This window comes from Argiope bruennichi, chromosome 11, assembly GCF_947563725.1.
Source record: "Argiope bruennichi chromosome 11, qqArgBrue1.1, whole genome shotgun sequence".
Taxonomy (NCBI): Eukaryota; Metazoa; Arthropoda; class Arachnida; order Araneae; family Araneidae; genus Argiope; species Argiope bruennichi.
In genome coordinates, this window is record NC_079161.1 from 21,959,817 (window position 1) to 21,972,822 (window position 13,006).

Sequence of the window (13,006 nt, forward strand, 5' to 3'; positions counted from 1 at the left end):
GTTTGTTTGAGATATTGTTTGATTTTCAAAGTAATTAATTCTTTCCCCTTGATTTCAGGATGTTGTGAAAGTGCTGATTAAACATAAAGCTAATGTCGATAAAATGACTAATGCACAGCATGATAAGCTGACTCCACTTATGTTTGCTTCTCAGAAAGGTCATTTAGATGTTGTGAAACTTTTAATTGAACATGGTGCTCAAGTTGAGATGAAAGGTTCGTTAAGATTTCAGAAATTAATTCATATATAATAATGATATCATTTCAATTTTTAAAAAGAAATTAAGTTATTATTATTTCTTCTTTTTTAACTTACAGATAAGAAACAGAGGACAGCTCTAACTCATGCTGTTATAAATGGTCATGCCCACGTGACATCTTATCTTTTGCGACTTGGGGCAAATCCGAACTCCACTGACTCCTCGGGCAATACTTTAGTACATTACGCAGCTGCATATGGTTGGTACTTTTGTTTGAAACTACTTATTGAAGCTGGAGCAAGCTTAAATCTTCCCAATGATTGGAAGGTAAATAATTATTAGCCCTGCATTTTAGTTTAATATATCTTGTCATATAAAATGAATTATTTTTCGTTAAAAAGAAATATTGTCTGTGTTTGATTTAGCTAAGAAATAATGATCAAAGGTCAAATAAAAAAAAAATCCCAGATTAATCGACTATATGTCATATTTTAGAATTACATGATAATTAGTTTTGGAAATTGGCTACTTATATTTTTTCTCTTAATTAGTGCGTTCCCTGGATCAGTTACAGAATTTCCGTAGAAATTATGAATTATGGAACTGTAATCAAAAATTACATAAAGCTACACATACACACATTATGTATGTATGTATGTATGTATATATATATATATATATATATATATATATATATATATATATATATATATATATATATACATACAATATACACTACTAGCCAAAAGTATTGCAAGTTTGAGAAATTTCACAGTTTTTCATTAATAAGCCCCAAAAGTAATTTCCTCCCCCCCTCCATTTTAAAGGCTATTTTCTACTATAAAATGTGTTGAAGTTTCAAGATATTGTGTCATCCATTGTGAAGGAATCATCTGCTACGATTGTGTTATTCTGGTAGTTTATTATAAAATCATTCCGACTGTGATGGATTTCATTTCGTTTGTTGCATTGTTGAAGTGCGTTCTATGCGTATTGCTTTTCTATTTAAACTAATAATTTCCTTTTAAAATATGTTAATTAACTCGTGAAGCTTTTATTCTAATGCATCAAGAAAACATTTCAAATGTTAGGATTGCTCATCGGTATGACTGCAGTGAGTAGACTGTTTCATGCCTCATAAAGAGATTTGAAACCGCAGGAACCGTAGATAAAAAGCTTAGAAGTAGTCGTTTGTGATTATCTTCTAAATGTGCTGATGCTACATTGACACAATTATGCCTTAAAAATAGATTTGCAAGTTTTGCTACACTTTCAAGAGACTGGAATGAGTCTCTGATTGCTAGTCCCAGAACAATTCTCAGGAGGCTCTTTAAAGCTGGTTACAAGGCACAAGTACTTAGAAAAAAAACCCAGTACTGATAAAAGCAATGTGGGAAAAAACAATTGGAATGGGCCAAGGTGCACAAAAATTGGAGTATTTCGGAATGGAGACTAGTTATATTCAGCAATGAAAGTCACTTTTCTTTGATACCTGATAAGCCTGGTCATGTTTGCCATAAAGCAAAGGAGATCATGAGACCAGAAGGCCTGGTTCATACATCAAAACACCCAGAAGGCATAATGGTGGGAAGGGGGGACATGTCATATCAGTCAACTGGACTACTTCATTTAGTACAGGAAATTATGAATGATGACAAGTATGTTGATATGCTGAAGGATCAATTGTTTCGTAGTGTAGGTAACATATTCCAAGGCAAAAGTGGATATTTCAGCAAGATCTAGCACCCAGCCATACTTTGAAAAAAGTAAGAAACTTTACAATTAATTTTAAATTTCATTTCAGTTCAGCTGTTTTTCTATATCGAAACATTCATTATTTTATGATAGTCTGCATTTGCAAAACATGGTATTAATGTTCTTGCATAGCCAGGAAACTCGCCAGATTTAAACTCCAATGAGAACTTATGAAGTATAATGAGAAAGAAAATATCTGAGAATCATCCCAGAAGAAAACAAGAACTCCAGGAAACAATAATTAAAGTTTGGCACCATGAAATACCAAAAGAAGTGTTGCAAAACTTTGTGGATATCATGCCTAAGAGATTGGCTGGTGTGATCGAAACCAGAGGTGGCCCGACTAAATATTAAATGCTTCTCAGTTAACTTGGACTCTTTTATTATCTTTTCTGATCAAAAGAACTTGAAATTTTTTCTGTATTTCATTTTATTCTGGGGAACCAAAATAGATTCCAATACTGATAAATTGGTTTCTTTTATTTTTGAAATTAATTTTTTTGTTCAATAACTTAATTATATCTTACTTTTAGACTAATTTAACATATTGACATAAAAAAAAATGTTGCTTTAAATGAAATATATATATATAATATACACACTAGTCAAAAGTATTGAAAGTTTCAGAAATTTCACATTTTTTAAAAGAATATCCCCCCCCCCAAGTAACACACACACACACACGTGTGTGTGTGTGGAAATATGCTGAAAATACCCTTTTACTGAATTGAATCTTCACTCACAGCAATGCAGATAATAAAAATATTTTTAGCATAATTAGAAGGGGAGGGGACAGAATCCTGCAGGAATACAAAACACTGCAATCTTTCTAAATAAAAATGAATACGGGAGTTTGTTATGATGTTAAACTGAACAATGATGACTTAAGAAAAGCAAAAGTGCTTTTCTATTTAATGAAACAAAATTGTAAATGCTAATTGATATTAATTTATTTGATCAAAAATATCATGTATAATTTTAAAAAAAAGTTCCACTTATTCATTTTTAATCAATGATAAATGTTGGTTAAATAATTTTGAATAATGCTTGAAAATATTTGTTTTAACTAGTTAAAATGTTTTGGATGTATCTGTTCCTTGATAATTTGTTGATAACATGTTATGTGTAATATATCAGTAAGAAGTGTTACTGATAGCTAGGTAATCATTGTTGAAGGGTTTGTTACTGTTTTCGTTAAGCCTGATACTTGTAATATGTCAGATTAAAAGAAGCTATTAATTTAATTTAATTAGTGAAAAGTAAAAGTGTGCCAATTTATTATCACTCTACTTTTCTCTGTTTTCATATTATTTATTATTTTTTTATATGATGCATTTTATTTTCCATTTCAAGTGGAGAAACAAAATATAATTATTAATATTTTTTAAATATTTTTTTAATTTTGCCTTTTAAAATGCTTTCATATGTCTTAAAATATAATGTATAAAATATCCCCTATTCCATCATTGTTTCTATGTTTGTGTAAAAATTAAGCTTAGAAACACACTCTTTCAAATATTTTATTAAGTTTTTTAAATTAAAGATGTTGCCATATGTTGTTATTTTTGTTCATTATTGATCATTATGGTATTAATACTGTGTTTTAATTTAATTATTTAGATTACACCTCTAAGTTTGGCTTTCATGAAGGGCCACATGGGGCTTGTTGATTTCCTTGTAGAGCAACCTGGAATTGATATAAATGTGGATGTAAATAACGACAGTGGTAAGAAAATTTAATTTTCAAACTGTTTTATGTACTAAGCAGTGATATTTTAATGGTTTTTGATGATTTTTAAAATTCTTGTTTATAGGAATGACATTAGTCATGCAAGCGCTGAGATCAAAAATTAATAGCTCTATGTTAGAGAGGATTCACTTTTTGGTGGTCAAACAAAAATCTGATTGCTCTAAAGTTGATTTAATGGGAAACAATGCTGTAAGTATAATTTAGGATCATAAGTAAATGTTAAATTTTATGGTCATGTTTGCTTAAAAATAATATAATGGAATGGCAAACTTTCTGAGATTAGCATATTTGGTTCTAAATATTTCTTGATATGTTAGACATGTGACTATTTATAAAATTACACATACAGTAGACTCCCGATTATCCGCGCCGGCTGCACAAAGGTTTTTTGTACAAGCGTAAAGCAAAGAAAATAAAAATGTTCACAAAACTGAGCGAAATGTTAAATTTGCTAACATCGTGCTTATTTACGTGCAAAAATATCCCAGGCCTTCTCGGAATCTATTTGGAAGAACAAGACGACGCGGAGTTGGCCGAGAAACTTATGCTACGAAAAATGCAATCTCGGATCAAGAGAAAATGCTTCGAAAACAAGAAGCAAACACAAATGACTGATTTCTTCAAAAAGGTGCAGTTTTACAGTTATGCTTTTGTCATTACATAATACATTACAGTATTAAAACAGTACATATGTATTCATTTTTCTGTGTATCCTTGACGCCTCTCGTAAGTACAAAGCACTTTTCTGTTTTCATTCACAAAAGGCATTTTAGGTTCGTTTTGAGTGATATACTAAAATATTAAGCGTTAGTTAAACATTTCCTGCTGTTTATTTTACGTTTCATTGTACATAAAACGATTTTTCAAAGTTAGAATGACTGTTTTCTCTTTTGCTATACAAGTTTTTAGCTTTTTTCGGATTATCCGCGAATTTTGTTATCCGCGGCAGCCGCGCCACCCAATTCCGCGGATAATCGGGAGTGTACTGTATTTTGAATAATTTGAAATACCTACAGAAAAATATTAAGAATACCACAGTGTATAGCATCATAAAAAATATCTAAATTTGAAAACCATTTTAAATGCCTTAAAAGTTAAACTTTGAAAAAAAAAAAAAAAAAAAGAGAGAGAGAGAGAGGGAGGGGGCTTAACTAGTTCTTAATTGTTGGAATAAGTGCAAAGAAATCATTCTTCCTTTTTATGGTTCTCATATTGAGTATGATAAACACTCAATGTAAAATATTGTCAAAAGAAGCATAATTGAAGAAGCAAAAATATTAGACACAAAGTTTTGTTAGAGCTTGATTATTCTAAAATATTAAGGCTCAGAGAAAAATAAATACGTATATTGGGATAAAGGACTATAAGTTTCTTGATTACTAGTGGAGCTACTGAAACTGGAGGGGGAGAGGCATTTTAGGCAGAGTGTTTTATACCAGTGGTTCTTAACCTATGGGTCGCGAAGCATATTTCTTGGGTCACGCTGAGTCGAACCAAAAAATTTAGTAATACACCAAATAATAAGTAATACCAACACCTCAGTTTTACTGCTCTTCGCGAATGGCTTCCGGAGCAAAGCTTGCTAGGGCGTACAAGACAAGCGTGGCAAATATTTGACCTTGGAGACCGGATGGATGGGGAACTCTTTCCCAGTGCGGAGCGTCATATTTTCTGCCTTTTACAATACTGCCAAGTTGGGATGAAACAGAGTTAATCCTGAAATTAGTGAAATCCTGAAATAGATATAAGGTGCTCCTTGACAAGCATTTAACTTTCAATATGTATTCAAGCACAAGGTTCTCATTAAAACTGTATGACTTGCATTTAAAATTTAAAAGACTTAACATATGTATTGATATTTCTTTTTTTTTTTTAGGAATAAGTTAAAATGTCAATTATTTTCAAAAAGTTATAAATATATTTTAATTTGGTCAATAAAAATTATTAAAAACACTTGATTATTAATTAAATTTTCCTTGGATCGAAAAGTACTTTTGTTTATCTTTATTATTAAAAAAATAAATAAAAAATTTGTAAGTTAAAAAAAAATCATCATCGTAGGATTAAAGATTTTTTAAAAATACGATCTAAAATAAAGCAATGAAAAAATTTTGACTTTTTTTTTTGGGTTGCGACATGAACATATTTCTCAAATTTGGGTCGCGGCTTTAAAAGGTTAAGAACCACTGTTTTATACTTGTGAAAAATATTATAAAAGTGTTTGAATGCATATCCATATTTAATGAAGAACCTTACTTTTTCACCTCATTAAAATTATGGAGTGTTATTCCATCATAACTAGCACATGAATGCTGTTTGCACATTTCCTCTTTTATTGCATGTATGTGCAAGGAAAACACAAGGATTTTTTTTTCTCTCCAGATTTGAATGCCAACACTTTTACTCTTGTCACAAGTTTTTAATCACTGCAATTTCTTTTGTGGTGCATTTTTCCCGTTTTGAAAATTATTATTACAAGATTGCCAGATTGTAATTTCTGTTAAGAAAAAATATGCTAATTCTGGCTCTTAAAATTTAAAAGAAATAGAGGGAAAAGTTTTTTGAAACTCTTTTCTTTAAGTCTTGGATTCTATTGTTTATAACAGTGTTTCTCTCTCTCTTTAAAAGCATACACAATTTCTTTATAACGTTCACAATTTCTTGGTAACATGTCACTCTCTCTCTCTCATGTGTGTCTAATATATAATATAAAATATTTGTTTTGACAATTAATGCAGTGCTTTGCCTAAACTACGGAACCAGCACTAAAAAAAATTTTGTGAAATTTTTATTAGAAGTTTTATATATTCCAAATATTATATATTCTATGTAATAATTCTATATATTCTATGTAAATAATATATATATTTATATTTTATTAGGAGTTTTATATAAATATATAACTTAACATAAATGCAATTTTATTACAAAAGCATACAACTAGCCTAAAAATAATTTTAATCAAATCCGCATCCATTAATATTTGTCAACAATCAGAACACAATGTGCATGCATGAACTTTCAACGCAAATTATGGTAATGCAAATGCGTGAATTTTTCTATGGCAATTGGGGTAACACTATGCAGATTTATTCTGTTTTTTTTTTCCCCCAATTCAAAAGCACTTGAGAATGAATCTAAAAGATAGATTAATTAACAATGTTTAATTTTAAAGCATCAAACATTAAGAAAATAAACAGAATCGTTTGAAATAAGCGGTCAAAAATTGTTAAGCCTATCCTCATTAGCATGGAAGAAAAAACTGAAGTCTTATTCATTTGGTGGTGGAGGCAATGAAAATTTTTTTGCAGGAAAGTTAGTTTTTAATTAATAATTAAAAATCCAAAATAAAAGACTCCAGGTGCACATTCCCGACCTCCAAGGTATATATATGTACCAAATTTGGTAGCTGTAGGTCAAACAGTCTGGCCTGTAGAGGGCCAACACACACACACATTATTTTAAGTATAGATTTTATAAAAATTAATTTAAGTTTTAGTAGTGACATTTTATTGTATCAAATCTAAGAGACAATCATGTTAATAAAAAACATTGTGGAAATCCAGAAATTTTAAAAATTCTATGTTTATATATTATGTTCAATGTTTGTAATAATTTCTTGCTACCCTCCATAGATGGATACAAATCATATTTGCTGTTAATTGTTACATTGATTCATAAGTTATAATTTTGTTATTTATACTTATAACCAGTAAAACAGTTTTAGGATATTCCCAATAATATTTTGAAACACTTTTTTGGTGTAGCTGTTTTGATTTCCACTGACCGTTTTATATTGGAATTTAAAAAGATTGTGTTTATTTTCTGATAATCTGATTTAATAATTTAAAACTAAAAAATTTCAATAGTGTCTCTAGAAAAAGAGAAAAAACAAAATAGGATGCTTTTACAAGTAACAAGAAAACCATGATTTCTGAAAGAAATAGATCAGGATATTTGTGTATTTATTATTTGTTTTAATGAAAACTTTTAAAACATTGAAATTCCTGAATAGCATATTTTAATTTTGGCATTGTTTTGAAAAGCAGTTGGAATTAAAATTTAAATTGTTACTTAACCCTCTTGCTGCATAGGTTTTTTTTTACATTATTATTATTATTATCAAAATGGATTCAAAAATTGCAAAATGTTTCCATCCAGACATTTTTAATCTTTGAAAAAAGCGCCCCCCCCCCAAAAAAAAAAGCCTTGTATAATACACAGAACCATGGACAACTAACGCTCTCTGTTAACCCAGATCTGAATGAAATCAGAAAAGATGAAATGAGACTATGAACAGGGAAAGAGGGAGTTGCACAGCTAAATAAGCAGAAAAAATGCATCCACAGAAATCGGGTTGCAAAAATTTTCGTACCTCTTCGTTGCCCATAGAAATCGCGGGATGTGCAGTTGGAGGGTTAAAATTAAGGTTTTGAATCAGATTTTAAATTTATTTATTTACTTTTGTGCATTTTTTTAAACAAAATATTCTTACCATGGATTTTTTTTTTTTTTTTTTTTTTTAAATTTAGTTCCATCATTTGGTTATGTCTGAAGTTTCTGAAGTTGAATTAGAGACCAAGGTGGGTAAATACTTGCTAAATTAAAAAAAAAAAAAAAAAAAAAAAATTGCTTTGCTGTGGCTGTTTGTGCCTCTCTTACTTTCATGTCATCCTTTGTAGTTTTTAAAAAGTTTTGAAAGGTTCAGTAATTTTTATTTTACCTTTAAAGGTAAAATATCTTAAACTATAAAAACTTTTTAAAATGGAAAACAAGATGTAAAATTTTTTTAACTTTACTTAATTTTATATATTGTTAATGTTTTTGGAAGAAAAAATTTTAGATGCTTTACCTGTACCGTCTCCTTCTAGCAATCTACCCTTTTCCTTACTTTATTTATCTGCAAGTTGCATGACAGATGATTTTTGTTTATTTAAAAAATTTTATTAAATTTGTTGGTAAATTGTTCTTTCTTCAAAGTTGTAATCAATTTGACTTCTTTATATTTAATTTTAAATGTATATATTAAATTTTATTTAGTTTTTTCTTATTATCTTTATTTAAATTCTTGGATATTTTAATTTTTAAGAATATTATACAATTAATAACATACTTAAAGTATGCATTTCCCCCCCCTTTCAATCTACTACGGTCAGTTTTGTAATAGCAAATGTCTGCAGCTTGTAATTACTTAGCTTCTCTGTTAATTTATTAATCACATTTATGAATTATATATTTTTTTCTGTGCAATTCAATTGTGTTTATATTTGATTTTTGGAAGAATTTTTCACATCTATTTAAAGTGAATGAAAGAGTAGCATTTTTATTGTAATCAGATTTTTGTATTCGTAAATTTTATTTTTAAATGGAGTTTTTCTAATTTGTATTCATTTCTTCTATTTAAATGTCTTTTTTTATAAGCATATTAAAATTTTCACTTTTTATGTTATTATATTTGTATTAGAATATGTTGTATAAATATTAGATTTTTATGTAATTTTGGGAGAAAGCCACAGCAATTTGTTAAAAGTATTGTTAATTTTAATTATTTTCTATTCTATGTTCAGTAAAACATCTAAATGTTTTTATGAAATGTTAACCCTGTGTATCACTAATTGTTATTGTGATGTTTATCTGTGGAAACCTCTGTTTTACTGAACCTCTCAAAAGTATATATCATTAAAATCATGAATCATCGCACACTCATATTCATTGAAACATTTTCCCCCCACCCTCCTTCTCACTGCACTGCCTCTTCATCCATTTCCCTTTGCATCTCTCTTTGAATCCTACAAAGATGGAATCTTGTGAAGAAAGAAGTGAAAGTGACTCTGACAGTGATGATCCAGAAGCTCTCTCCAGATTTAAAGCAAAGTCTGAGGAAAAACAGTTATTTAAGGAAGAAGTAGGTGTTTCATTTCTCAAATGATATGTGTAATCCTCCTTCATTCATTATCATTTCATAGTTTTTTTTTTGTTTGTTTGTTTGATTTTCAGTTTGGTTTAAAACCCCTTGTGTGGTGCTGTGATGTGTGGTTGTTTGTATGTTGCTTTTGCCTTGCTTGTTTTGTATTAATTTTATAAATACTGAAAACCTTGTTACATTTCTATGCATGTTTTTATGACACTTTTGCATGTAAAGAGTGTATTTGAATTGTACAACCGATTGTTATACCTTTAATAGAATCGATATTTAGTCTTGAATTGTCTTTTATATGATATAGACCAGGCTTCAGTTAAAATTACACATACATTGTTTTGTAATTGACAACTTTTAACAGAGATTGATCTGTCGGAAAATATTTTATCGTTGATACGCTTTGATAGTATTTTAATTCATTTCCTAAAAATACTGCAAACTGCTTTTAATTTTATTAAATCAAAATTCTTATTTCTAAAATATTTTTTCAAATTAATTATTTGCAAGAATAGCATTTGCTTGAAGTTTTCATTTAACATGTTTCTATTCTATAATAAATTCAGTTATATAATGTCTGAAAAGTTGGTATTTTAGTTTTTTGGAAAGAAAGTGTGTTAATCAGATATATTGTAAATTAAGATTAATTCAGCCAGGAAAATTTTTTATCCACTTATTTGCAATGTGTTGCTTTAGTTTTGTGAAATTAGCAAATTTTGCTTTAAAAAACAATTTATCATTTCAGTAAATTGATGCTTTTGGAAATTATAGCAAATCTTCCCTTCGCTGGTTTTACAAAAAAGACTGATTTTACCTTTCATATATTTCCATAAAATATATATTTCATGTATGAACATGTATCTGTTATGTTTGCTTACAAAGTTTGAAGAGATATATTAAAGCATTTGGTTACTGTCCAGTTTTTTTAGATGTGTAAATTTTTAATCAAAGCTTGGATAATTCAATTAATAACCACCTTGCAATATTCCCAAATTATGATTTTATAAATTAGTTCAGTCCTGCATTCTTGTTGAAAAAATATATCTTTTGGACTTTTTAATTTTGCTTGATATATTATTCTTTTTACTGCCTTATTCATGTTAGTGAAACTGTGTGAAGTATTCAAATAAATTTTCTTTTTTATGTGTATTTGGGATGCTAGATGTAAATGTGTATTTTATTTGCATGCAGTATTGAATCAGATATATATGACTACTTCTCAGATCAGGAGAAAATTTGCACTTCACTTATGCATGCATTTTTTAATAATTATTTTGCCTTAACATATATGTGTTATGCACTGAGTAAAGCATTATTCTGTTCAGCACTGATTTTTTTTTTCTCTTCCTTTTATTTTATAGTGTTTAAAAAAAAAAAAAAAATTCTGGTTATGAATTTAACATTATTTTGCAAGATAGATTTGAATTCCTGAAGTTCAGAGAAAATTTAATTTTAATAGTAATTTGGCAATACTCATTGCTCTGAAACCATCTAAAATGATAATTAATAATTAATTAATGCCAAAAATCATCTTTTAAACCCAAAAAATAATCGTTGTAAAAATCGGAAGAGAAATCTGTGCAGAAATCACCAAAAATATGTCAAAAGTAAGTTAAAGAAAAAAATTCAAGGCAATTATAATGTATATAATGCTGAATTAAGCCCAATAAATTGGAAATTGAATAAAAAATTTCATTCATAAAAAAACACGTACGATTTCTAAACAAAAATTGTATGTGTTTTTCTATGGAAACTGGATTTTTCCCTAGCAAACTAAATTCTTAGAAAACTGGCGACAATTTTTGCCATTTATATGCAATGAAAGCCTCGTGTTGAAATAACCTGTTATCATAAGTGTGTTTTACCTGCTTTGATATCTTTGTTTCATTTTGTTTATATCTTGATGCAATTTTTTTCCTTGTTAAAATGATCTAGTTTGCCTGGAAATTTATGTAAAAGACAAGTTGGAAATGTGCCTTTTTGCTCATATTAGCATGCAATTTTTCAAATGAATCATTATTATTATTAATTGTTTTGTGATTACCCAAAAATTTCTTTAACAACTAAAATGAAACATGAAGAAGCAGAATATTTTGAATTTTTATAGACTTAACAAATTTTTGAGCAAAGAGAATTATGAAAAGGCCTTGCCTTCTGTTTTTTGTTGCTCATACATCATACAAATGTTTTGAAAACAATCGCAATCTTTATTGAATATCCTAAAGAATTGCTCCATTTGGTGAATTTTGTACACAAAATGATATAATAATCTTACTTCTATGAACTAATGGCTTTTTTTTTCTTTTAATATTTTTTCTATCTCCTGTCAGCATTTCTCTTGAAGGCAATTTAACATTTTACTAGTTATCTCTATCTGCCTTATTATCCCACTAGCATATAAAATGGGCATATTTTTTATATCTTTTTTCTTGTTCTTGTAAAAAATTGGCCTTCTTTAGATGAAAATAGGTAGACCATTAATATTTCTGATAACAGCTTTCGAACGACCATTTTGATATTCCTCCTTGAGTTTTATTGAATGAATAATTGGTAGGATGAAATAGTGATTGCCATTTTGCAATAGCATGAATTTCAAATTTTTGGTCAAACTCTTTATAAAAAGTTGAAGAATTTTATTGCAAAAGGAAGCTTTTTTATTTTGGTCTAAGCTTGGAAAAATATTCTAATCTATGTTTCCATAAACCATTAACATCATGTTTTTGGCAGTTTTCCCCCCCCCCCCCCTTTTAATCAAGATATTAAATGTTCTTATTTCTGCTTTGACAGTCCTTCTTACTTCAAACAATTGAATTTTGTTTTAGAGATATATGAAATTTACTTCATATTCAGTTCAACTATTAAATTCAAACTTCTGTGTATTATTGTCAAACTGGTATGAAAATATTCTCCATGTGTCATACAAGGCAAGCCTCTAATCTAAATTCATAGTATTTCCATTTAATTTCCTTTCAGCTATTAAAGCCATTCATCTTTTCATAAATGAGTATCATTGTAGTAAATGAGTATCATTGTAGTGATTGAGATGTATTATTGGCTTGCCCAAATCTTTCTCCTTGCCCTTTTATCCAATTACCGTAAATTATTTATTTGGTGACTCTACTGAAATGCTGCGGCTGCAGATTATTTCAAACAATAATACCAACTCAGGGCAAGAAACATCAGTTTTGAAAGTGGCAGTTTCAGTATTTCTTAAAATTGTTTAGAAATCTCTTTTTGACAATCGTTTTTTTAAACTTTATTATTAGAAATATATCATGGTGAGGTTGAAAAAGAATTTATTGTTAATAAATTTTGCTGCCTTTTTCTGGTGCTAAAATTTTATTTATAATATACATAACTGTTTTCACTGTTTGAGGAAATTATA

The 13,006-nt window shown here is 28.6% G+C and overlaps 1 protein-coding gene across 4 annotated transcripts in view; it reads left to right on the plus strand.

Moving 5' to 3' along the window:
* Positions 1-13,006, plus strand: part of LOC129956468 (poly [ADP-ribose] polymerase tankyrase-like) — a 141,044-nt gene that overhangs the window by 93,173 nt on the left and 34,865 nt on the right. For 3 of the 4 annotated variants that reach the window (XM_056068371.1, XM_056068370.1, XM_056068368.1), the window contains 6 exons: positions 59-215; positions 318-526; positions 3,575-3,680; positions 3,769-3,893; positions 8,237-8,287; positions 9,502-9,609. In XM_056068371.1, the coding sequence (XP_055924346.1) occupies positions 59-215; positions 318-526; positions 3,575-3,680; positions 3,769-3,893; positions 8,237-8,287; positions 9,502-9,609 (756 nt within the window). The remainder of the gene's footprint in view (positions 1-58; positions 216-317; positions 527-3,574; positions 3,681-3,768; positions 3,894-8,236; positions 8,288-9,501; positions 9,610-13,006) is intronic. The other variant, XM_056068369.1, reaches the window with a different exon arrangement.